This window comes from Patiria miniata, unplaced genomic scaffold (assembly GCF_015706575.1).
Source record: "Patiria miniata isolate m_02_andy unplaced genomic scaffold, ASM1570657v1 HiC_scaffold_5, whole genome shotgun sequence".
Classification (NCBI taxonomy): Eukaryota; Metazoa; Echinodermata; class Asteroidea; order Valvatida; family Asterinidae; genus Patiria; species Patiria miniata.
The window spans coordinates 30,188,294-30,212,519 of NW_024037072.1; the positions used below are offsets into that span (position 1 = coordinate 30,188,294).

Consider the following 24,226-nt stretch of genomic DNA (forward strand, 5'->3'; position numbering starts at 1 on the left):
CCAGAAATGATTATTAATAATAATAATAACATCTTTATAAATCATTATATTTTCATTTTACGATAACAAAGAGGTCCTTCAGGTCAATCTATGCCATCACTTCAATTTTCCTTTAAACCAAAATGAAATGACCATCTGTTTTGCATCATCAGCGTGGCTTTCATTATCGGTAAGTTCTGATGTCCCCCTTGTGCCCATTTCGCTTCTGACTCTGCCAGTTTATATTTCCCAAATGATGGTTGTGCACTTTCTCCTTGATACAAAAACAGGCTTGTGATTTCCCAGTGTAGTATACAATCAATATGAAAGTCCCCTTACAATATTGCTTCTGCTGCTTAACAAAATACACCAAATGGGTGAGTTGGGAGTAGACATTTTGACAAACAATTTTTGGAAACCTTGTAAAAGTTATGGTACCGGAGGAAGCACTTGTGAAAGTTAAAAAATCATTGAGCGGGATCGGAATGACCTCCACTTTTCGCATCAAAACAAGATCGCCAACAACCAACTGATTGAATGGTGAGACGTGGCCATTCCAAACCGTGGCCAAATTAAGAATTCCAGATAACCAGGGAAAACAGGGCGCCAGGGATTTCTGGAAAAGGAAAACAGGGCGCCAGGGATTTCTGGAAAAGGAAATGAACACAGGAATCTGGACGCAGGAAAGAGATAGGTTTCTTTGTCCTTGACTTGTTGGACAGGGGAGGTTGGACGATAACTTGTGGGTGTGAGTGGGAGCTAATCAGGTAGTGGATGTGGCTATGTTGACGTCAGAATTCAGCTATTTTCTAGGTTTTCGTCGATCGCAAGTATGTGGAAACATGCTGACAACGTATGCAACCATACCGGTAGCTCTATAGGTTTGTTAAAATGGGCCAATTCACTATGAGCTCATGATTTTCAGACTGTTTGCAACATGTACACGACCTGCTTTTATCTCACTTAAAAGATGAAAAACCTGACTTTGCCCAGCTCCAAGACTAAACAGTAACAGAATGGCATATTATATGCACTCAAAAACAATAACCGGAAAGATAGGAGAAAATAAATGAAAAAGATTTTTTTTTTTAAAGATGGCATATGAAGGAAATCTTTTTTTTTTCATAAAAGTTTAGCATAATCTATAAAATAAGGTCGAATGTGACAGGAAAAGTTGAACTGAAATTGTTACTTTTTTGGTCATTTTCTCCATTAAAAATTGTGTGTATTTAACAATGGGAATAGGTATGGTGACCCTGTGCATGTGAAAGTTCAAAAGTGATTTTGCCAAAACACTCTTCTTTGTGTCTTATCTCATGCTCTGCTCTGTTTTATGTGTTTTTGGTTAAAAATACTGAAATAAGCAGACCTTGGACAACGAGGCCGGTGTTCCTTTAAATGTCCTCATTGTCATTTAGAACTGGTATTAAAAATATGCCCTTGACTACAGGGTAAAATTACCAAGTACCACAAAGGGTGAAGTGTCAGGCCTGGATCAGGGACAATGTTTGGATAGCCTGCTATTGGGTTTCCTGTCTGAGCTCATTCTGGGTACCATTAGCATCAGACACGCTATTTCCTGTGTGTTATAATGAGAGGTATTAACGGGCAATTTGTGTGAGTGCGCAGCATGAGGGCTTCTCGCTAAATATGTTGTGCATTATGCTGGTGTTGTGTATGTATGTCCAGGACACATGACTTTAGTAGCCAATCACCTTGCAGGAATGGAGTCAACCATTTAAGAATTGTGACCATTGATGTCCTGCTATCACTTTGAAGTGTCGCTTTGAACTTTATGACTCTTGACCGACCACTGAACTGACCACTGAACTGACCACTGAACTGACCACTGAACACTACTTCAATATTTTTGCTGTAAAGGTACAACATTAAAAAACTCAGTTTGAATGCACACTCTTCACCTCTGCCCTACATGAAATTGAATTATACCAAGAAGAACCTTGGAAGAACATCAGAGTGCTGTTCACATACAGGACTGTTACCCTGCATCTTAAACAAGAACAGGGCCCAAATCCCGAGGTACATCTGCTAGGTGACAATTCCCCAAGCCTTTTTGCCTAATCACTGGCCTTCAGTATGTCAATGCGTATACCAATCAGGTGGTCTCATAGTACACACGGCCGTCCGTCGGGGACCAGCCAGCCATCCACGGGGGACCAGGCAGAGGAAATGTGAGTAAATCCTGGCTAATTTCTGTGCAGAGATTGTCGATTAGCGTCGGGTGACTGTGATGATCGAGTGTGTTACCAGTGGTAGAAACCTGACCTAAATTTTGCACTTGATGACGGGAGGGTCTTTCTAAATAGTTGGCAAGGCAAACTTGTTTTCATTCGATATAAAATTTGGGCTGATTTTCATCCGAACTTTGAGTAGAGATTGTTTCCATTGTCTGCATTTTATTCCTTCAGTGTGCTACCTTTTTCTGAGATTAAAAATGTTATGTCGTTCTTCTCAACAAAATCAAAATAGGCCTACCCCCCAAAAAAGATATTCTTATATTCAAGAAAAGGAGCTTATCTGTTAAGCTTTTGTGGCATCTTTGAAGAAAGTCATGATATGGCCTTTTATTCATACTTTACAATAGTCCCCAAATAATTGAGCACATTTGTGCTGATATTACCTCAAACCTAACCCAACCTCGCGGAAAAATACTTAAACAAAAGTGCACGCAAATTTGTGATGTAACGCAAAATATTTGTGTTGTAAATTTGCATAAGTTTAGCAAATTTTGGCACAAAACATTTGTAACATCAAATTCGCTCAATATTTGCATTCACATAAAGAATGAACCGGCTTTGACATGGGACTTATTCCTACCAGGTGATATTATCGTGATAGCTTGCAGTAACGCAAACTCTTCCTTGGACAACTGCATGCCGTGCAGGGCTTGTACAAACTTCAGTGACGGTTGAGCTGACGTAGCAAACCCCGACGCCAACATGGCCTCAATGCTCCACTCGCTGCCTGTGATGTCATCAATGATGGCATTGCGCTCCGGAATGTAGTTCTCTGCGCACCTTATCATGAGGATTTCCAGGATTGCGTTCTTGACAAGCACGGCTTGATCCTCGTATGTCAGATTCCTGAAGGCAGGTATAGCTTTGGTGAATGCGACAGTTTGTCTGATGACTACCCCCAGTAGTGTCATGTTATAGATGACCATCTCTTGAGTGATAAAAGGTTTGTTTGCCGTTGGTGGAGTACCGGTAGGTGGTATCCTACCCTCTGGTTTGAGTTCAACGTTACCCATACAGGACGGGCCGTGTTTATCGCTCATGTTCTCATAACCTGAGTCCACCACTTCTTGCTTGATATGCACCTCTGGGTGTGGCTGACTCGTCTTTGAGCTCGACTCGTGTGAGTGTTCGGACGATGAGTTATTGCAGTTCTCGCCTGATAACCTGCTCATGTCAAAGCCACTAAAGCCAGGCGTTGGGCATAACTGAGTCAAGTCCATAGGTCCATGTGGGGTCACACCATTGGGTTTGCGCGGCATACCAGAAAAACCAGGGAATTTCATCATACTACTCATGTCCATCATACCACCTGGCATGCCTGGCGGAAGCCCAGCATGCCCCGTCAGTGTCTCCATCATTTTTCCAAGGATCTCATCAAATCTTCCAGTCGGCTGAAAATTGGAATAAAATCAAAACAATGTCAATATCAGCTACAACAACCTGCTCTAAAATGTGACGTCATAAGCAAGGGGTCAATTGTAAATTGCTTTGCGATGATGACATCATTACTAAACTTTTCAAAAGTTGAAGCTTACAAAATCATAAACTGCAATCAATATAAGATCCTTCCACTACGTGCACTCACTTGGACTATTTGAGGTCATCATGTCAGAGCAGTTACGATATCAATTAGATAAGATTCGCAAAACACCAATCCACGCCCCAACACCCTGAACTCGCTAAGGATGTGCAGTTGAACAGTTTTGTAATTCTGTTCATAAGCATCCCTTAGAATAGTGCATTTGTTACAAGCAGTGTGCTTGGTTAAATGCCGTGCTGCAGTCAAATCCATCACAAGTCCTATCACAAGTCACACCAATAGTCTGTGCACAAGCCAAGAGACAAATAACTCCCAAGTCAACGCACCAACAATGGTACCACAATGAGGCGCCATCCAAATGACTGTGGCTATGGCTAGCGTTAACACATATTTATGGGATGTGACTTGAGTGGCTTTCATAGCCGCAGCCAGGTAACTCTGAAGCAGACTTACTTTAACCGGTGCACTAGAGTACAATGCATCCATCTTGGCCCTCTTCAGACTGTCTATTAATTCTTCCTGCTCTCTACTAAGCATCGGCGCTGATTCAGGCGTCGGTACCGATGTGCTGACGGGCGGGGCTAGCTGCTGAGGAGGGGGAGGTGGCGGTATCTGATTGTTCTTCTTCTTATTCTTACGTTCCAGAGGTTTTCTTGTCTCCAGACGCTTCTCATCCCACACCCCTGCAAAGAAAAAAAATCAACAAAAACTTCCAAAATTAAAAAAAAAATACACAACTTTATGTTAGAATATTACACAACGAGAGATGGCATCATTAATAAGAGAACAGTACACCAAGAGAACCTTGGAATATCTTGAAAGTTGAACAAGAATTACTTCTTAAACTTTTTTAACCAATATTTATGCAACTTTTCCTTAAACCTATTCTCTTTTAACCAAATAATATTTCCGCAAATTTTTCAAAAGCTTCTTGGTCACGTAATTTTCAGAATGCCAAGAAAACAATGCAAAAATTGACAAATACTGTTTGGAAAACATTCATCTCTTTTACTGACCACTCTACTTCACTATACGATGCTGATGCACTGAGTATTAAAGGGAATATACAACATTTGCAAACAACGAAAAATAAAACTATCAAGTTTTTGCGAAATACCTTAACAGGATGTTGGTAAATGACAGTCTAAAGCATCCTGTAAAATTATGGCACCTGGTATACTGTCATTTTCAAGAAAAGTGGTATTTTTGTATCAATTTCCAACGCTGATCGGCCGATCAGCGTTGGAAACAACTGGCTTTTTATCAAATACTGGCCCCAATTGACCATTGCACTTGTTTGCAATCGATTACAAACCTATAAACGGGTACGAGCCAGCTAGACTGGTTCCCTGACCTTACAATTCCCCAATGTATGTAAACTGCTCTGTTTCTTCTTATATGGAGTCAGGGAACCAGACTACAGGAAAATGATCGTTTTTCTTGGTTTTTATAGCATTTTCGAACCCAAAACCTCCAAAAAGTTAGTGTAACTATATTTGCTTTATATTTCCGACCCCCCAATTCCACCCATTTCTGAAAATTACAGCAAAAGCAAATGATGTATATTCCCTTTAAATGAAACAAATTTTGAATATTTGACAAACAGCATGTACATTGATTGTATTTCTTTTTTACCTTTGTGTGGAATAATGATGTTTAAATGTTAATAAAAGTTGTATTTTTCTATGGATACATCTTTAAAGGTCTTGACCTGTTTATATTACATTGATGAAGTGCACAGTCATATTTTAAAATTGTTGAAGTTCTAGAATGAATCATATCTTTATCAAATTTTAAAACCATACGGATAACTTACAGAGGAAAAGAAAAACAAATTTCCCAAGTAAAAAGAAAGGAACTAAAGTAAAATCTAATAGAAATTGGCTGAATTAGTGGCATGGTGGCTATCGGTAGCTTTGCTCACAGATATTATTGTCAGAGAGCGTTAAGTCCAATCATGGAGGTAGCATTTACTGACATCCTTGTACCTGTGGCTAGGGGGGCCAGGCTGCATGTAATTTGGTCAAAAACCGTCTACACTGCGTGCCTATATTGCTCAAATCAACCCCCACAGCACACAACACACACACGCATATATCTCGCTCACCGACATGACCGAAGGAGGAAAAAAAATGGGAGAGAGAAAAGTGCACGTGTACCATGGTGCACACATCATGCAGTTATTATTTCACTGTCTATTAGTGCTAAGCCTACGAGTCACTGGGAATTCCGTACTCGAATTAATACGTAATTTCAATGCCAGATGTGGTTCGGGGCAATTCGACGGATGTGCCTATCGATCCAAGCTAGTATATGCACCCAACTGTACGTTATTTGCCCCAGCAACTGTATATGCCTCACTTGTGTTTTTTTTTTCCCCCCACTTTCTATTTTTTCTCTCTCTATGACTTCCCTACAACTGCCTTCTAATATAATGTCAATATGGCAGTGAGATACAATACTGGAAATGTCTTCAACACGCAGATTGCCTGCGGCCAATCTTGGGCACTGTGTCTTATTTCTGGATGCCTTTTTCCCGCCTCCCTTCCCTTTTCATTTTCAAGATGGTGGTCTTCTGCATGGCTGCTTGCCGCATAGTGCAATATTCCACGGTCATTTTCCATGTTTCTCACTTGTCTTCTCAACGCTTGTCCTTTTCGATGCTTGGGGATGCATATAAAACGTACCCAGGCATGCAGTGACATATGGCAACATAAGGGGGCAACTTGTCAACTGTGATTCACAAAGGACACCACATAAGCAAAATCATTTCTTTGAATGTGACTTCATGTGTATGCTGTTTTTCAGTTTTGTTTTTTTCCAAGGGGGGGGGGGTAAGGTTGGCATTTTTAGCTAACAGTATTAGAAAATCATTTTTTGTTACATTTTACATGAACAGTTTAAAAAATGAGCCCCTTCATGGTTTGTGTTTAACACAGGAACGTGTTCAAAATCCTTCCAGCCTACTAAAGCCCAAATAGAGAACACGTACATGTAAAGTAAATGTCTGAAATTTAACTGTTTCGGATTTATTTTCGTTTTCAAATACCAAAATAAAAACAATCAGAAAACAGCGTTAAAAAATGAGCGATTGGAATCAGACACTGACAATACTGGCAAATATCCAAGGTGAAAGTCTGTGATAGCAAGGTTTTCATTCCTGCCAATATTCGTAATCATTTCTTCCCTGTCTTTTTTTATCATTCCATTCCATGTCTACTTTGACATAACCAGGCATGCGACCAGGAAGTCACCAAAAAAGAGGAAATTCAAATCTTTCTAAGACTTTGTACAGTGTTTTTCTATTTTTAATGGCACACATGCGAAGTAATAAAAGAGGAAATCAGCTGATCCGAGGAAAAGTTGCATGCCTGCATAACTCTTGACAAAAACAAAAGTCATTTAAACCATATTGATGGGACCTTGAGGAGCAGTTAGGCTATGAGTGAAATATGAAACTAAGTCAACGTCAGTCAGAGGTGAAGGCTGCTGGAATAGGTCACATCTTTGGCAAAATGCCGGTTTTAAACAAAGCATTTACTCTAGTTGTGGGTAACTATGGCAAGATTTCTGGCAATTAACACATGTGCTAACTGATAGGACAGTATACATGTACTTGCAGGCCCTACACTAAGTCCAGGCTTAAAAGACTGATATGGCTGCCACCAGATGGTTTGGTCGTGAAGGATCATAGAACATTTTGTATGTGTGCGTTAAAAAAGGACCCCCCCCCCAAAAAAAAAATCAAGCAGGGTTCAATGTTTCATTAGACTGGACAGAGTCTAATATCCTACATTTATGACATGTACATGTATCATGGAGGAATGTATGATGCTCAAAGGTTTAAAACTTGCTTTAAATGTGACATACCGGTACCGGTATATGCATTTATTTCCAGCACACAATTTTCAGTCAGATTCATTTCAAATTGATTGATATAGTACTTCACTGAAGCAGGACAGAGCAGACTCAGCCATGCCATTACAGGGGTATGGAACCAGCTAACTAAACGGCACCCACTGCGTAAGTTTCAGCATCAGAGGGAGATATGAGGGGGGTTCAATTATCAATTACGGCAGCCTAGTGTGAAGGCTTCCGTGTAACGATTTAATAATAAGCAACCAGTGGCTTAAAGGTAAGTAATGCAGGGCTGGGTAATATCAGCTGGCGATACCCGGTACGTAGGCTTTTTGTTCAACTTTCCAAGATTCCTGAGTGTGAAACCATGGTGGGTAGGCATTACATTCACTGTGTGGACTTCCGAACAACAGAGGTCCACATAAACCAGGTAAAGGCGACGTTGTGTGGACTTGGGCAAGTCCACACAGTGTTTCCCCCTTTCTGGAAAACAGGTTTAGAGGCATTTTTGAGTTAGGTTTATATGTGGCAAAATGAACAGAAACAATAAAGGGGATCATAAAAAAAAAATTGGGTTGAAAGAGTTTTCACAGTTTGAAAAAAAATTAGTTTTTTGAACTGGTTTTCTTAACTACATGAAAGCAATGGAATGTCCACACTTGGTATGTAACGTAAGCATGTGTGACGTTGCAGAGGGTAAAAGTAGACACAAAAAAATCAATCAATTTTCAGCTGCCAAATGTGCACTTATAATGCTCTTACAAGTTACATTACAAAATATGTTTGAATAATTGTGGTGAATGATTGATAAATTTCCGATGTCTGACTGAAATTTCACTGTCCAATGCAACATTTCGGTACAGTTTTGAGCCACAAAAGCTGCTTTCTGATATTTATAAATCCCAATGTGGATTTTATTATCCAAACAGTTTACGCCTGTGGATCATGTTTGTAGGGGCATTGTGTGAGTGATTCATTCAATCTGGATGAAAGCCCTGAGAGTTGTTTTCAACACCAGAGAGAATAAACTTGAAACTGAACAAGGAGTCATGTTACACAGCAATGCAGAAGGGACTTGCCAAACAGTAAGCTTTGTCTGAATTTTGATCCTACATCACTCCCAATAGAACAGGTATTATATTCATGATCCTGATGCCATACCTTGCTGTTCAAAGATTTTGATAGTGTGAATATTTTAAGCAATTACTAAATTACTTTCCTAGTGTTATTAAATTTGTGTGATTTCAACATATTTTGAAGAACTGATCCATGGTTAAAAAGGTGACAGATGAACAAGCATCTTTGATTGAAATTAGATGCCCTATTATATAATGGTATAATGTACACAACATAATCAGTGAAACAAAAAAGAAGGAATACTAGGACAAGTTTAAAAGGGTTTGAAAAATCCCTGTACGTTTCTGTACAGTTTCTCAGTTCATCTTGCATCTTAAGTCATTTTGCAAACCTTTGGTTCAAAGATGGAGAGATGTACCAGTAACATTTAAACCCAATCTATCAACATACAGCCAGGCCCAGAAATCCTGCAATCAACAAACTCACGCACAAAATCCAATATTTGCTTTCTATTTCTTACCAAAAAAAAGTGACAAAAATATCAGCATTTCGAACTGTACTTTGTAATGAATATTATTTTAACATATTTTTCATCAAATTGTAAAAGTTGTTTCAAGTCAAGGAATGAATATATCTATGATACTAGGTACCTTATCAACAGCCTCAAGTTGGTTCTCAGAATTAGTCAAAGTATTTTCTAAGAAACATTTAGGTATTTTCGTCTTCAAAATCTATAGTCAAGATTCCAATCCCACTTGGGCCAGCTACTGATTGAGCTTTGAGTCCCAACGGTACTTGGATGATAGTTAGATCAGTGAATTTAATTCACTGTCTTCTCTCCAAAGATTTCTTTAGGATTGCAATAATGGCTTTCATGACTAGCATAAAAAAATATTAATTCAGGAAAACAACTTACTTTCTGGTTTCATGCCGACATCCAGACATTTCTTTAACCTGCAAGCAGGGCAGTGTCGTCGGGTGTACAGATCCATGACACAGTTGCCGTTAGCTTCGCAGGTGAACTTGGCTTTACTCTTGATCTTACGACCGAAGAAACTCTTACAACTCTCACAGGACACCACGGTGTAGTGAAGGCCGCTCGCCTTGTCGCCGCACACCAGGCACTTTTGCTTGCTGTAGTCCATCGACATCTTTTCAAACCTGTGGCAAAAGACAAACAAAAATAAGACATTTTTTTAGATTTTTTTTTTTTCCTGGTTAAGCTGTAATCTGCATTCTCAGAAAAATACCGTCAAGAAATGTTAATTGCTAATTAAAATTAAAATAACTGCTGCGTATATTTTCTGAAATAGAAAACAGGTCAACAAGGAGTTACATGTACTTTTGTCAATTGACATCACAAATGTAGACATCAATTCTTTTTTTCCCAATGAAAAATAATCTGACAAATCTTTGGACTTGTCTAAAAACGTAAGGCTTGAAGAATAACAAGTGAGTATTTTTTCTAGGAGAAACATTTCTTGGATGTAATGCTTGCAATCAAATTGTTAGACAATATTCGGAATACTAGGCTGAGTTGGGTACAACTGAAATTGCCTTTGTGTGGAAGAGTAAGCTAATTCCTGTTGAAATTCTGTAGCTGAAAGAAACACTAGCTTAACCTGGGGTTTATGAAACTCAAAACTTTCTTATTAAACTCAAAACATAAAATAAAAAATAAAGCTCTTGAAGTTAATCTTCAGACAAAGAATTCTGCTGAGTTGTTTTTCTGTTGATTCAAGATTTGCAGAAGACGTCAATTTCAATGCGCAGGTACAGGCTCTGCAGATTTAAGAGCCATCCAAACTCCTAACTCGCAAACGTCACCTGCTTTGCAGAAAACAAACCGGTTACACTGAACAGACCAGCAAAGCTGACCAAATAAGCCAAATAACTGAGCACACACGTACGGGACCCTGGCACCTTTGCTCGGCTGCAATAACACAATCTGATCACCGCCTGCTCTTAGACATCTCAGCACCGCATCGTGAGCACAGAACAAACCCCATCCACACCAGGCAGTGTTCCTGGCCCAAGCAAGCTCAAGTCACATCCTCAACACCACTACATCAACAGCGATCCATCCAGCCTCATACACGCTATCAATTATAGCTTCATCTTGAATCAAGCTCACCCTATATTTATAATTAATCCGCTATGACCTTGCCCAGGCTGTTTTCTGTCCGTCAATTCCTTCATTTTTTTTCCCTCCCTCAATTTTGTTTCCTTTACATTTGCTTTGACATTTTTAAGCTGGCTTTTATTTTTTTGTTGAGTTTTTTTCTCAGAAGAGTGGTTTCAACAAAGCAAAATGTCAGCTGGCTGTTTATTTTTGGTCTCATGGCCACACCAGCTTCGTCTGTTCACACAAGGTCGTTAGGGCGGCCTAACACCATTCCTCTGATGATCACTGGACCCTAATTGCTTGGCTAATTTCAGCTGGAATTCATGGCCAGGACTCCCAAGTCTGTCATCGACAAACATGACTCATGAAAAAAACCAACACTAATGACAGGAGAGCTTTAACCTCAATTGGGTTTTAATCGAAAACCTCCCCGTCCTTATTTCAAACTCTCCTAAAGCTGATGGATGTTTTCCGATCCGCTACGGGGCAATACGTGTTGTAGAAACGAGAACTGTAATTAGGACTTAGGAATACCAAGGGGAGATACTGATGGCAAACATGGGATTCCCAAAGTAATCCAAACTTTGCTCCACTCATTTTGCAATCTAAGCCCTTCGAGTTTGTCAATGATAACTCTCCTGGCCAAAAATCATCAATCTGGATTCCAAACCATCATGTGAGCTGGAAGCTCTTAAGACCCTAGTAGTAGGAGGGCAGTGACACTGATTGGTAGGTGGAACAAGACTTCTGGAGTCTACCTCGTCCAGTTCAGTTATAAACCCGAAACACCCCCCCCAAAAAAAAAAAAATTTACAAAAAAAATCCATCTGGTGGCTATGGCATGGTATGTTTGATCTTTGCTTCATTCCTCATTTGTCATTTGTTTTATCACTGCCATGTTGACATTATCACCAGAACATGAATCACTTGAACATTACATGTAAATAACTGTTTAAACCTGGGTGACAACATGGAAACATGATGCTGACACAACAAGCGATAAAAATCATCCATGCCAGACCCATTTATTTCACCACTCCCTGAGTTTTATCTTAGCCAGATTCAATTTCAACCTTTCAACATGACTGAATCAGCATTTTATTCTCCCTTACACTATCAGATCCAAATACACTGTATCTACAAGATTTATGGCAGAACCCTACTCAATGATAGATGAATGAACATGCAGAGAAAAGCTTTTCATCCAAATGAAAAGGGGGATTTTTTTATTTTTTAAGTACTGGGGGAGGCGCAAGAAGGGATGTATATTTTTTTGAGTTAATCAAATTTTGTGACCTCACTTTTAAGTATGCGATCGCCAGTCATGTGTGTATTATCAAAACAGAACAGGGACTATGTGAAACAGTCCTGATCCTGAAAGATTCTCAGATTGTGACGTTTGTCATAAATAACACGTCTGCACTGTCTCTTTTCTCTCAATCTCTGCCGGTCCCGCTCTCCAGATCTGAGTGCTCAGAAGCTGTCAAAGCTTAAAACAGCAACGGTGGAGGGCTGACAGGCCGGCTACACTGCTCCATTACAAATGCGTATTGCTTGTACTACTCAGACATGGTTTATTGATTCAAGGGTAATGCAAACGGTACCACTGAACTCTGAACTATAGCAGGCCACATGGGTAGTCAAGAAAAAATCAACCCACAAACCCAACTCGTCAGGTGTATAGATTTCTACAACCTTTTTTTTTTTAAGGGGGGGGTTAAAAAGTATGGACAGGATTGAAAAAGGAAGGATAAACACAGAGTTAAAACAAACATGGCCGGTGGAATGATGGAATAATTACAGGATATTACTCGACAAGAAACAACAAATGCAGGAAACAGTTATGGATGGGTTCCTGCACGACCTGTAGGATAAAACACACAACTGATTTCTGGTCACCCGACTACTGATTTTTTTCCTCAAGATATTAAACAATCCATGGAGGATTGATCAATGATCTTCAAGGAAAAGCATTAAGGCCAAAAAAATAATACTTCTGCTTCCGGTTACCCTACCTACCCTACTTTGACAGCCCCTACCCTATTTTTTTTTGGGGGGGGGGGAATGAGGGGAAACAAACCAAAAATCATCAATTACTATCTTTTACCCTTGACTACATGCAGACACCTCCATATAATCGTACAAAAAAAAATTGCCAAACAACAAAACTTTTCCTAACTACCCTATTTTGAAATGTCATGTAATTGGAACCAGAACTATTTTTTTGGGCCTAATCAATCTCCATGAACACAGAAAAATAAAAGCACAACTAAAATCTTCTTTTCAAATACTGTGGCAATATTTTACTTGAGGAATCAAAAAAGTACAAGAACTTCAAAATGACCTTTTTACAATCTTAAAAAACGGACACTGTTGCATTCAGCATGAAATTAGTGTCAGGACGGAAAATACACATGCATACTTTCAGGCAAGATGCATGTTGCCACGGTAATAGCCAATAAGGATCTTTGTGAACTGCTAACTTTCCCGTCCATATTTCAGCTCCGATGCCGTTTCTTTATAATCCCAACACAGGGCTTAACAATAGATGCATTTTGCGGGAAAAGTATACTGTACAGTAACTGCCTCATTGCTTAATCGGCTGAGTTTCATTCAATCCTTTTCACATAATGCGCCCATCTGGATTAGAGCGAGATTTTGCTTTTCAGAAAAGCGCAACAAAAGAATTACTGGCGGAAAAAAAATATTGGAAGCATAGAAGTGGAAGCAGTGAACTTGGAAGTTGCAAGCGATGTGAGTGAATAACTGTATCTCTTTCTCAGCATGGAGTGGGTTCCTTTTTGTCCCGTTGTCACCGGCGTAGGCACTGGTGGGAAACTCAGGGTTTGGGTTCACAGTGGGAGGCAGGCAGCTAAGAAGCCTGTATAAACATACCATCAGAAAGGGCCATTTCACAGCCCGCTGCCTGCCAAAAAAACCTCCCAGTATTGACATAAGTTTGCCAGTCCCCGCTCAGCCTTCGCTGGCAAGCTACCTGACAGGCTGGGTGCCACCTTGTTGTTTAATCCTCTCCGCTCGAAAGCAAAGTAGTGCAAGCTCCGTTAGCTCAGCAGTATGGGGCTTTAAACTCCCTAAAGCCGGCATTTCATCGAGCCAACAAAAGCCGCTATTGTACCGGCTAGAGTTCAGAGCCACTCAGGGCTCACATGTTTTGACAGCACCATGTAGACGTTAAATTTTCTGCTTAAGCTCCAGACAATAAGACCCAAAACTGCTGGATCCATTTTTTCCCCTCCTTTTTTCCGTGTCGTTTTTCCCCTCCACTCAACAAGCCCGACTTGCATGTATCAAAGTATAAGTCAGTGAGCAGGGGGGATTAAATCCCCTAGTGCCTGCATCATACACTCCAATCATGCCAAGTCCTCAAGAAATGCATTCATCATCAAAAATAACTCCGGGGAGAGAGCGAGGGGGGAAAAAAATCAAGAATTGCGACCTACTAGTTAGTTTGGGGTTAAATTGTTAGCTGCTGGTTCATTACATAGTACAATGCCCGGTGCATGTACTGATCCAACGACAAGAAACGCGAAAGCAGAGTAAAGTCGCGGAGATGTTGGCGCTATTCCCTGACCAAAATAATTTGGAATATCCACAAGAGAAATGAAACACACTCACATACATGAAAGACCCAGCAGTGACAGGACAAAGAGCGCTGACATAAAACCATTTTTGACAAGACCACTGTTGCGCGTTTTACAACGACCAAACAAGCATGTCAAAGGCCCTTGTCGCACCGGAGTATTTGAAATATACATCAAATCGCAGCTTACATTCATTACGAATCAAACGCGGTCCTCATTAACATTTTCCAATTTCTTTACATTATTCCCTTCTCTCTCAACCTTTCCCTTGACCAATGGCGGTAGGATTGTCTGTTTATACTTGCACAGCCATGCGACAGGACAAAGCCTCAAGCTCAGTCTTCCTACCCTTGCCCAAGCCACACACATTTTTCGGCCGGGCCTTGCCGCACCAATTTAGCACGCGGCAGTGTCGTTGCACACTGTCCTAGCACGTCAGTACATTTCTGCTCCAGTTGCTATGGCATGACCTATATTCAACGCACATCGGGCCAGTCTAAGCTCAAACCCGTACCAAGCCACCATGTGTTAATTTTTTCCCCTGTTGTTCACACCTCCACAGCTGTCTGTAATAACACAGTCTGCTCAGAAGAAAAAAAAACAGAACCACCCATGAGTAGAAAGCAAAGGAAACCCAAAGATAATTGAATTCTTGATTTCATAGTTTGATTTCTATGAACATTTCATAAATCACTCAAATTTAAATTAAACACTACTTCTAGATATCAGTTAGTTCAAACATTTGAATATGCATGACACATAAGACAAAGTAGTGCCGATCGAAGAGAACAGTAATGGAATTTGCTTCACATAGATATCATAGGGGGAAAAACGGATCAGACCATATTTAATTTGGATCTTTTTTTTTAAGTTGATGTTTTTGCAGTGTTCCCATGCGAGTGTAAACTACTTGTCTACTTTCTGACCACAAAAACTGTTAAAATGTTATTTGGACAAGTACCAATCTCTCGGTATGTAAACTTGGTGAGAAACATGCCTGGATTAAGACAGAATCAAACCAAAATGTGCATCTCTGATCTAGCTCATATCTCTATGCACAGTCCAAAGAATGCAAACTATTTGTGAATGTCGAATTTCAAAACATGCTATGCACGTAAACGAAACTAAAAGTTCACTTGTTATCAAACACTTGATGGATAGCCCATTTGCTGATATTGAGACAGATGTCTTCCAATCATGTTTTGTTTAAAAAGAGTACACTTGACAAAGTCTTTGGTATAAGGTCCAATGATTACACGGATTTTATCACTTCTCTGAGAGAAAAAAGTAGATTAATTACCTTGTTCATTCCAAACAAATCCTATCTCAGAACAAATAAACATTTTGTGTGGATTTGGTTTTTTCCACCAAGTATTCCACGATAACTCTGCCCCTGGTGAACCACAGCAGCATGTACTTTAAACACCCGGCCTAGTTTGTTCATTATCTGTCTTAAGATCTTACTGGCCAACAGAAATGTCACACAATGCTGCCTGCTACTTAATCCTGGCGATTTGCTGGCATTTTTTTTTTCATTAATGGACAATTCTTGGCGCAATTTTCAGCAACATGATGCCAAGATGGCGCTGAAAGTGATCCGGAAAATGTCACTAAACCAGTTTCTATTTTTGAAGTGGTAGCACTGTCGCTTTCATTACATTTTTGTCTTCTGAGGGAACGTACATCTCGATTCCACGTCTAATATTCTGCTTCGTAATCTACTCAAGTAACAGTTGGTTGTGATGTTTTATTGGCCAGATTTCATTCTACTTTATGAAGAGGCTACTTAGTTTCAGCCTGAATCTGAGCCAGGAGCCGCTCGGCAGAACATGTTGCTGAGAGAAGCTTGCCATGCCATAATCAGCTTAGTACCATTCATAAGCAAAATACCTGCTTTTTTTTTTTTACGGTTCCTTGTTTTTGCTAAGCAAATAGTTTCTGTGCTTACAAGATTTGTGTTCTCTCTGGTTCTAAAAATCAAACCTGTCCTGATGGAATAAGCAGAACCACATCCGGCAATACTAGAAAAATACTTGATCAATGTCTTGAAATAGAAACCCAGCAATTAGTCTGAACTTATCTTTTAAGAGTTTACTCGGCTGAAGGTCTGCCAGAGAAAGATTGGGGGGAGTTGCACCATAGATCATACCACCCAAAAATACTCTTATCTTCTTAATGAGTCTCAGTATTATGTTTTGGCCCCATTTTCCTATCAGGTACAAGAAGTTTTAATAGCTCTGCAAACCTACAGATAAGGCTGTGCAAAGCAAACAGCCAAAATGCCTGGCCGTCTGAAGAAAAGCGTTCAGACAATGGTGCAAACTCCAGAAATCTTGCTGGGTACAGCTGGGTCAGTATTGGAATTTCCACTACCCCCATTAGGAGCCAACTCTGGTGGGGTCAAGCAGAAGGGCAGGGAATAGATCTGCCAATTGTGTAGATTTGTTGATTTTCTGTTGATAGAGTACACAGGGTACAGAACGCCACCCTCCAACCGGAGATAAGAACTCCAGAAATCGGCCCGCCGGACTGAAAAGTACACGTAAACCCTGTTTACGTGCGTGCATTATATCGGCATCTATATTCATACCTACATGCAGAGGGGGAATCACACGCATTTATACACAAAAGTTCCATGTTAATTTTCTTCCGTAGCTTAAGCTGGGACCATTGGGAGCGGCCCTGATTAAATTACGACAGCTCCCTGTTGGATCATTGTGTGGACGGGTGAAGGGGAAAAAATGCATTAATAAATTAAAGATCGCTCTTCTTGTCTCCTTCAGGTTTAGTGTTCTTCAAAAGGATGTTCGTCTCAGGAAAGGGTTTAAAAATAAGAGAGGAAAATTGAGAGATAAAAACTCCTTGCGGCATGATCAGTGGAAAAGGTACTTAATAAACGTTGGCTGATGCATTCAAGAATGGTGAAAGTTTTGTGCCATGAAAGGAGAAAGGCTCTGAAGACAGAATAATGGATGCTTAGAGTGCTCAGGGGATGCCAATTAACTAATTGATTAATCACTTAATTAAATCTGGACTTTAATTGCCTTCGGATGCCTTGCAGTTGTACTATCCGAACAAACCAAAGGAATTTGTCAATGCAACATGGCATTCAACAAAGGTGCATGAATGAAAGTTTTATTTTTGCTTATTCTTTTTTTTTTCTTTTTTCTTTTTTTGTCCCTTCTCAATTTAAATTCAAAATATGTACGAAAGGGAAATAAAGTGTTTCTTGATTATTTTCCAAGTTGGGCTTCATATACCTAATAATAATTAAAACAAACTCCACAGCAAATTATACCTGTTACGTTTGGAAAAATACTCGATAGCAGAAATTAAAGTGTCGCTGAAACATCTAATTATTCATTAAATCCAAGGCCAGCAAACAAACTACTATTGAACAAACTTTTTTTATGCAGTTGTGAAACATCCGTTTGTTTTTTCTGGATTGCAATAGTTGGTAATCCTGAAGGAGCATATTTTACAATTATTGAGACCAGACGAATATCAAATATCTACAAGAAAACCAAATGAAGCAGCTAGCAGTGAATACGGCAGACTAGCGACCAAGCTCTCAACACGACAAGCTGAAAAAACAAGGCGGCTATGGGATCTAGGGGGTTCCAGCACGACCACACATGCATGCACACAGCACGATTAAACACGACCGCGCCAAACAAATTCTGTTAGTCATTCTTTTTGGAGGGTGAGGGCAGCGATGCGAGACATATCTCTGAAACAGAAACAGACAAGTCTCAGTTCGGCAAACCGTTTTCAAAGTGAGGGACACTGCTCTTGTCAGTTGATCAGGTAGAGCTTTTATTTCTTTGTTTTTTCGTTGAGTCTTTTTTCTCTCCCCAGCATGGATGTTGAGGCACGCAGCGTAGCTGAATTGGCCCCATCTCAGGGCTTGGTTAACGGGCTCACTGCTTCAACTCCAGGTGGGCTATAGTTAATTGAATGTCATGTGGCGTGTAGCTGGGCACTTTACAAACACACACTGCCTAGCCGCAGGTAAAGATGAAATCCATCTCTCATATGGACAGTTACAAGAGCTACGGTGCTTGCCGTACAAGCACAAGAACTGAGAGTGGACAATAAACTTAAGATCACAGTTTTGTTTCACCAGAATCTTGGTGGAGATTGAGAATGCACATTTGTGTAGCAGACAGAGCAGAAATCTAAAACAATATCAAAATAAATATCTTAATATCGAAATAAGAATTTTAAAAAAAGGGCCACAATTAACATTGGAACAAAAAAACAAAACAATTGAGGCTGTATTAATCATAAAGCAAAACTTGCTATACAATAACTGAAACAACTTAACAAATGCCCGATCACATTTTCACAGCTGAATAACAAACAAAAGTGTTTTGGGAGACAACATTATCCAAATTAAGAATGTTGCAATTTTCCCCTCCCACCGTTGAAAAGGTTGTTGTGATTTATCAAACACTGTTTTACCTGGAATAACGACACAAAGTCGGCCAAGTAATAACATGCAACCTCACACTGGTAACGCCACGGCAACCATTCGGCGCCAAAAAATAAATTTACTTTGCTGGAAATACAAACATTCGGCTGCATGCCATGTTTATATAAAAAGAACCCGCTCCTTTTATTTATACTCAGATTGTTTCCTCCCTCCTGTTTTTTTTTCTTTCTTCAAATTACTGCGTACAGAAAGACAACATCAGCTGAGAAAATGCCAATTATGAATATCAACACTGGTCATTAAGAACAATATACACTTCACGAAGGAGGACTGAAAATGTCAAGGGAAAATGGGCCTCATCTGTACAGAAAAAAATCAAAAGCTGACACCCCCTCACCCCCACCGAAAAATGACACGTTTCCTGCAGTTATTTATTAGAAACCAAAAAGCCTGCATGGAGGAATATCTGGTTGCATGAGCAACATTAATTAACAAAACGTTTCACATACATTGTTTCCCAACTACAGTTGGTCACAACAATTTTTTTTTTAAATGTGATAATTTTGTAGAACTGATTAAAACTGAAGGGGACAAAAACTGAAGAAGCCAGACCAAGCTAGAACGGAAACAGGATTATTGATGGATGTGGACAAATATCCAATTGATCAGTGCAAAATGTGAAATTCCTGTTGGCAATTGGTACCTTTATTGGCCAGAAGTGACTTGCGATCACGTTTGATCAGGCAAGCCCAAGGCTCTAGACATGACCGAAAACCTTTCACTTTGCCATGAGCTGTGGCAACATTTAGTCATCTAATCCCAAACAGAAGAATATAAAAGGACTATGCACATAAAAGATGTGTAGAAGGGCAATCCGAATCCAGTTGAAAGTCAAGGCCAGCGAGACCCCATTTGGCAAAGTAATTCGTTCCGATATTGCCAAGAGTAAATGAGCAGCACACATTGCCTGGCACTGCCTTGTCATTTCCGTTGCTCTACGTTCCCGTTTTGACTGATACTTTCTGGGATGTGTATCATTTACATGCAGACAGCTTCCATTAATTTGGTCGCCGTGAGGCTTGAGGCTGATCAGACAGACAAGCGTAGCCTGTGTTAATTTGCCGTGCCAAATAGCGTGGGCATCATTTGTGCGTGTTTGTGTGTGTGTGTCCGAGTGATTGCTTTGTGGCGTGTTAGCTGGCCAGCTAAATGGTCACGGTGGAGTGACCTGGACTAACTGACCTAGAAATAAAAAAAAGGTACAGCTTGCCAGGCTAATGACAATCTGTTTTCTAACTCATCCTTGAATATCACAATCTGGACGTGAAGACAGTGATAAAAGGGAAAGACGGCACTGAATACAATCTAAGATGTCCAATTTTGAGTTTAGCCAGGCCACAGCCCATGCCAAACAGCCATCACTTGTTAATCCCCTAAAGTTGTGCAATCATTGCAACTGCAAGTGTGAAACACCAAGACATGTCAAGATACGTCCAGTGTCAATTCACAGCTAATTGAAATGTCAAGCCCACAAAACTGAATTTCAGCACCGGAAATCAGTTCATCCTTATTTTAACACCAAACGACGGCAAGACATGCTTATCTTAACTGAAATTTCCTCAACGAGGTCCGTCACAGATACACCAGGGGCGTCCCATGGGGGACACGTCAAAAGGATCTTGGAAGCATGGGTTAGGCCACCGCGTTGATGTCATGCTTTTTCTGGTCTGAGGATAGACCTTTTTCACTGGTCCACTGTGGCAAGGTTCGAACCACTCTCAAGCCAATCTGAATTGTTTCAACATCTATCAGAATATTCATCTAAGGAAGGGCTTTCTATGTACTTAAAGCCATTAGCCAAAGGCAAGTACACGTAATCACTCATCGAAATAGAAATAATAAAAAAGCAAACAGGAAGATTAAAAGATAATGAGAGACGGAGGCTTGAGTTCTAATTTGACTGGATGTTTATTGTACCTTAAGGTAATGACTCATCTGCACGTGTAGCTCTGCATTACAATCAAACTGGCACAACGCGTAGATGATGACAGTACAACCGGACCAATCGGGACCATGTTCTGCCTCCCTCCCACTGGAATCACAACAGCCTTGAGATAGATGTGCATGAGTGGTTACCAAGAACACTAGGCCAGTTCTTTCCAAGGTCAAGTTAGATGACTGCTAGCCTGCAAGATTTCCTTACAGAGTCTGGCTTTAGATTTCTTCGGCTCTGAGATAACTCTGACCGTCATGGAGTGCATCCACTTGTATCTTCTACGTACATGTAGCAGCAAACGTTACCACATGACAAATCCAGGTAGAATAAAAGGCACATGCAGTTAAAAACATTAACCGTTAACTTTGCTAAGCAAAGGCCAGTTTTAAAATAAATCCTGCTTTTCTATCTTTGCTAGACATATTTTCTCAGAATACTTCTTTATGCTTATGTACATTTTTTTGAAAATTTGGTTTGTATCAGAGCAATTTACTTACAAGGTTGATGTTTATTTTTCATGATGATACAGCCAATGGAGCCTTTAGTACAGAGTTTTACATTCCAAAGATCGCTTGTAAATGGCAAATCCCTTCTTGGACTACCACTAAGTCCTCTCACATGGGTGAAGGTGGGCACTCTATCTCATACGTCCGTCCGTGTCAAATCTGGTACCCTCGGGTTCAACCCAGATTTGCATTTTACTTTGCAAGTGAGCCACAGGGGACTAGACGTAACCACCATAGGGATGTATCAACAGTGGTCAACCAGACAGAGCAAACAGGTCCAATGTCACATTAGACACACACCCTCCATGACACTCCATCACTCACAGTACAAAAACAGGCTTCCTGTCTTAATATGCTGTGTAAATATGCACTTCTATTTTCATGAAGGGGAGGGGTCTAGGTGGGAGGGGGAGGGGTCTAGGTGGGAGGGGAGGGCGAAGGGCAGAGGGATTTATTTTGTAACTTAACAGAACCAGGGGATGAAATAGAATTGACTTTAATTCAAGTGGTGTTAAAAAGAAGACAGTGGCTCCAGATGACAGCAGGTTTCTTAACAATCATTGTTTGCCATGGCAACAGCCTGTATTCTTACTCAGCAGAAGGATGATTGTATGATTGTAAGGAATATGCAATGAGTACCATGGAGTGACTAAGATAATGCAACACAGACTTGATCGTTCTACTTTCTTCTGTTTTGTTAAAAACATCCTATAGTTCAATCCAATGCAATGTGTATGCGTAATATACCAAGGCAGACAGAGCGAACGGGTCACCCCGTACAAAACGAGTCAACACTGACTGACCTGAGAAGATCACATGACAGTCAACAACGACTCAAGTCTGATTCATACTTCACACAAATGCAAAACGCGTTGATGACAAAGACGGTAAACACACTGGACACTGCTGATCTTCCAACATGGAATACATTTCGACAATAGTGAATTTTTGTGGTCTCATTCATCACAGTCACTTTGCATTAGCGGGAAGAATGAAAATTGAAGATAGTACAACAGGCAGACAGGCTTAAATGATCCCCCCTCCCCTGAAAAAAAATTGAACAAAGATCTTAATCAAGCCGCTGCAAAAATTCGCGTCATGAATCATCCTGTCTGATACATAAAAATGAATCTAATACTTTATCAATAAAACATGATCGTTTCTTATTTGAATCACTCTAATTTGATTCCATGCAGGGATTAATGTTCAATCTTCTAATAATGTGGTTTGCAGACAACAAATCCTCCAGGGTTGCGGGAGGGAAGGGCAGACGACGTACAGAACTTCACAAGGGAATAAACATGAAACCTTCAGAACTATATCACTGCCGTGCACTCACTGATTCAATTAATTATCGTATCTTTATAAACGTGGAGGTACTTCTTTTGCCTTAGCTAATTTCTAACTGGCTATGGTGGTTTGTTTTCTGGCTTATTTGAACTAATGGAATTATCATTGGTGACAGTTTAGAAATAGGATTATTTGCTCTTTATGAATTGTTGGTTTATATTTTTCAAATTTTCAACAGGGTGCAATACAACTAACGTGTTATACCATACATTTTGAGTAAAAAGACAACATTTTGGGGGTCTTGTTGCTAATGCATGTAAAAAAGTGTGCCTGTGGGCACACTGTTTTAAAACCATCTTCAATGCTATTTTCTTCCAAACGATACCATTGCAGATGGATTAATTTCACAGGGTTTTTGGTACCAGCCCAATCTTCACTTTGAGCAAGCAATGCTTAGTACATGTAAATCAGGAGGTGTAATCCTGAGTAATTACCAACACTCCTACGTGCATCTCCACAGCCAGTAATATTGTAATATTTTCTTCATAACTCTTGTCTTTTAGTACAACAGAAACAAAGCCAACATCTTAAAAGGTAAGGACACACTGAAAAAAAACAGCTTAACTGATACGTTGGTACTCCGCTAGGTAGAAGGAACACGAGCATTAGTCACAGCGGAGTCAATTATGCCAGTCGCAACAATTACCTTGAGTGATGCGCACCCAAATATAGTCTGTGATTTTATCTATTGCATAATGCATGGCATATTGAGATAGAAAGTCGGGTCTAATTGCCCATTGGCCACGGGGATTACTCCGTTCGTCCATGCCAACTCCACTATTATATCATTTTCTTGTTATTTATGACGGGCCGTGCCCCACTGTTTTTGGAAGGCAAATATAAATTGAAAATAAATGAGATTTTTGTTGGGGTCTCTCTGGCTCATTAAGATAAAGATGTCCAACCCTGTTTGATGCATCGGAGACGCGGATGTAAAATTGTCTCTGTTAGTGAGGCAATTATACTAAGATGACACGGCAGGATTTACCTCCACAGACTCTTTTTCAAGACAGATAAGGAATGACATTTTACAGTTCTTCACTTGTTAAGTTCAAGGTCTTCAGATGAGAAACCAAAATAATGAAATCCTAACTTCTGACAGGGATTTTTGCCAATTATGATAAAAAATGACAGTGCAATATTAAGTCATCACTCTAAATTAGTAAAGACAAGGTGAGAATATTTGTTTTTAAACAGACATGTATAATCCTACATGTCTAAATCTAATAGTGACAAAGCAGAATCCATGTAAACTAAAAATTTAATAAAATTGCAAATAAATAAACTGGTTTTCAAAAATTATTTACTCAATGTTTGTTGCAAAAATATTGCAAATATAAACAAGGACAAAAGTTGGCTTGGTTTGTGCAAAGAACAAATATCGAACAAAGGGAAATTAAAGATTGAAAAACTGCCATTTTGATTTATGGGAGAGACGTCTACAATCAAAGTGATGAAGGATATTAATATGCATGCACATGCCCATGTCTATGAAACACC

The 24,226-nt window shown here is 39.9% G+C and overlaps 1 protein-coding gene across 1 annotated transcript in view; it reads right to left on the bottom strand.

Annotated features, from left to right (window-relative positions):
- The window catches only part of LOC119740484 (vitamin D3 receptor-like), a 43,501-nt gene that overhangs the window by 6,073 nt on the left and 13,202 nt on the right, over nt 1–24,226 (bottom strand). Inside the window, exons 2-4 of the mRNA XM_038215808.1 lie at nt 9,629–9,873; nt 4,231–4,460; nt 2,818–3,628 (exon numbers count right to left, since the gene is read on the bottom strand). Coding sequence (XP_038071736.1) covers nt 2,818–3,628; nt 4,231–4,460; nt 9,629–9,873 — 1,286 coding nt within the window. The remainder of the gene's footprint in view (nt 1–2,817; nt 3,629–4,230; nt 4,461–9,628; nt 9,874–24,226) is intronic.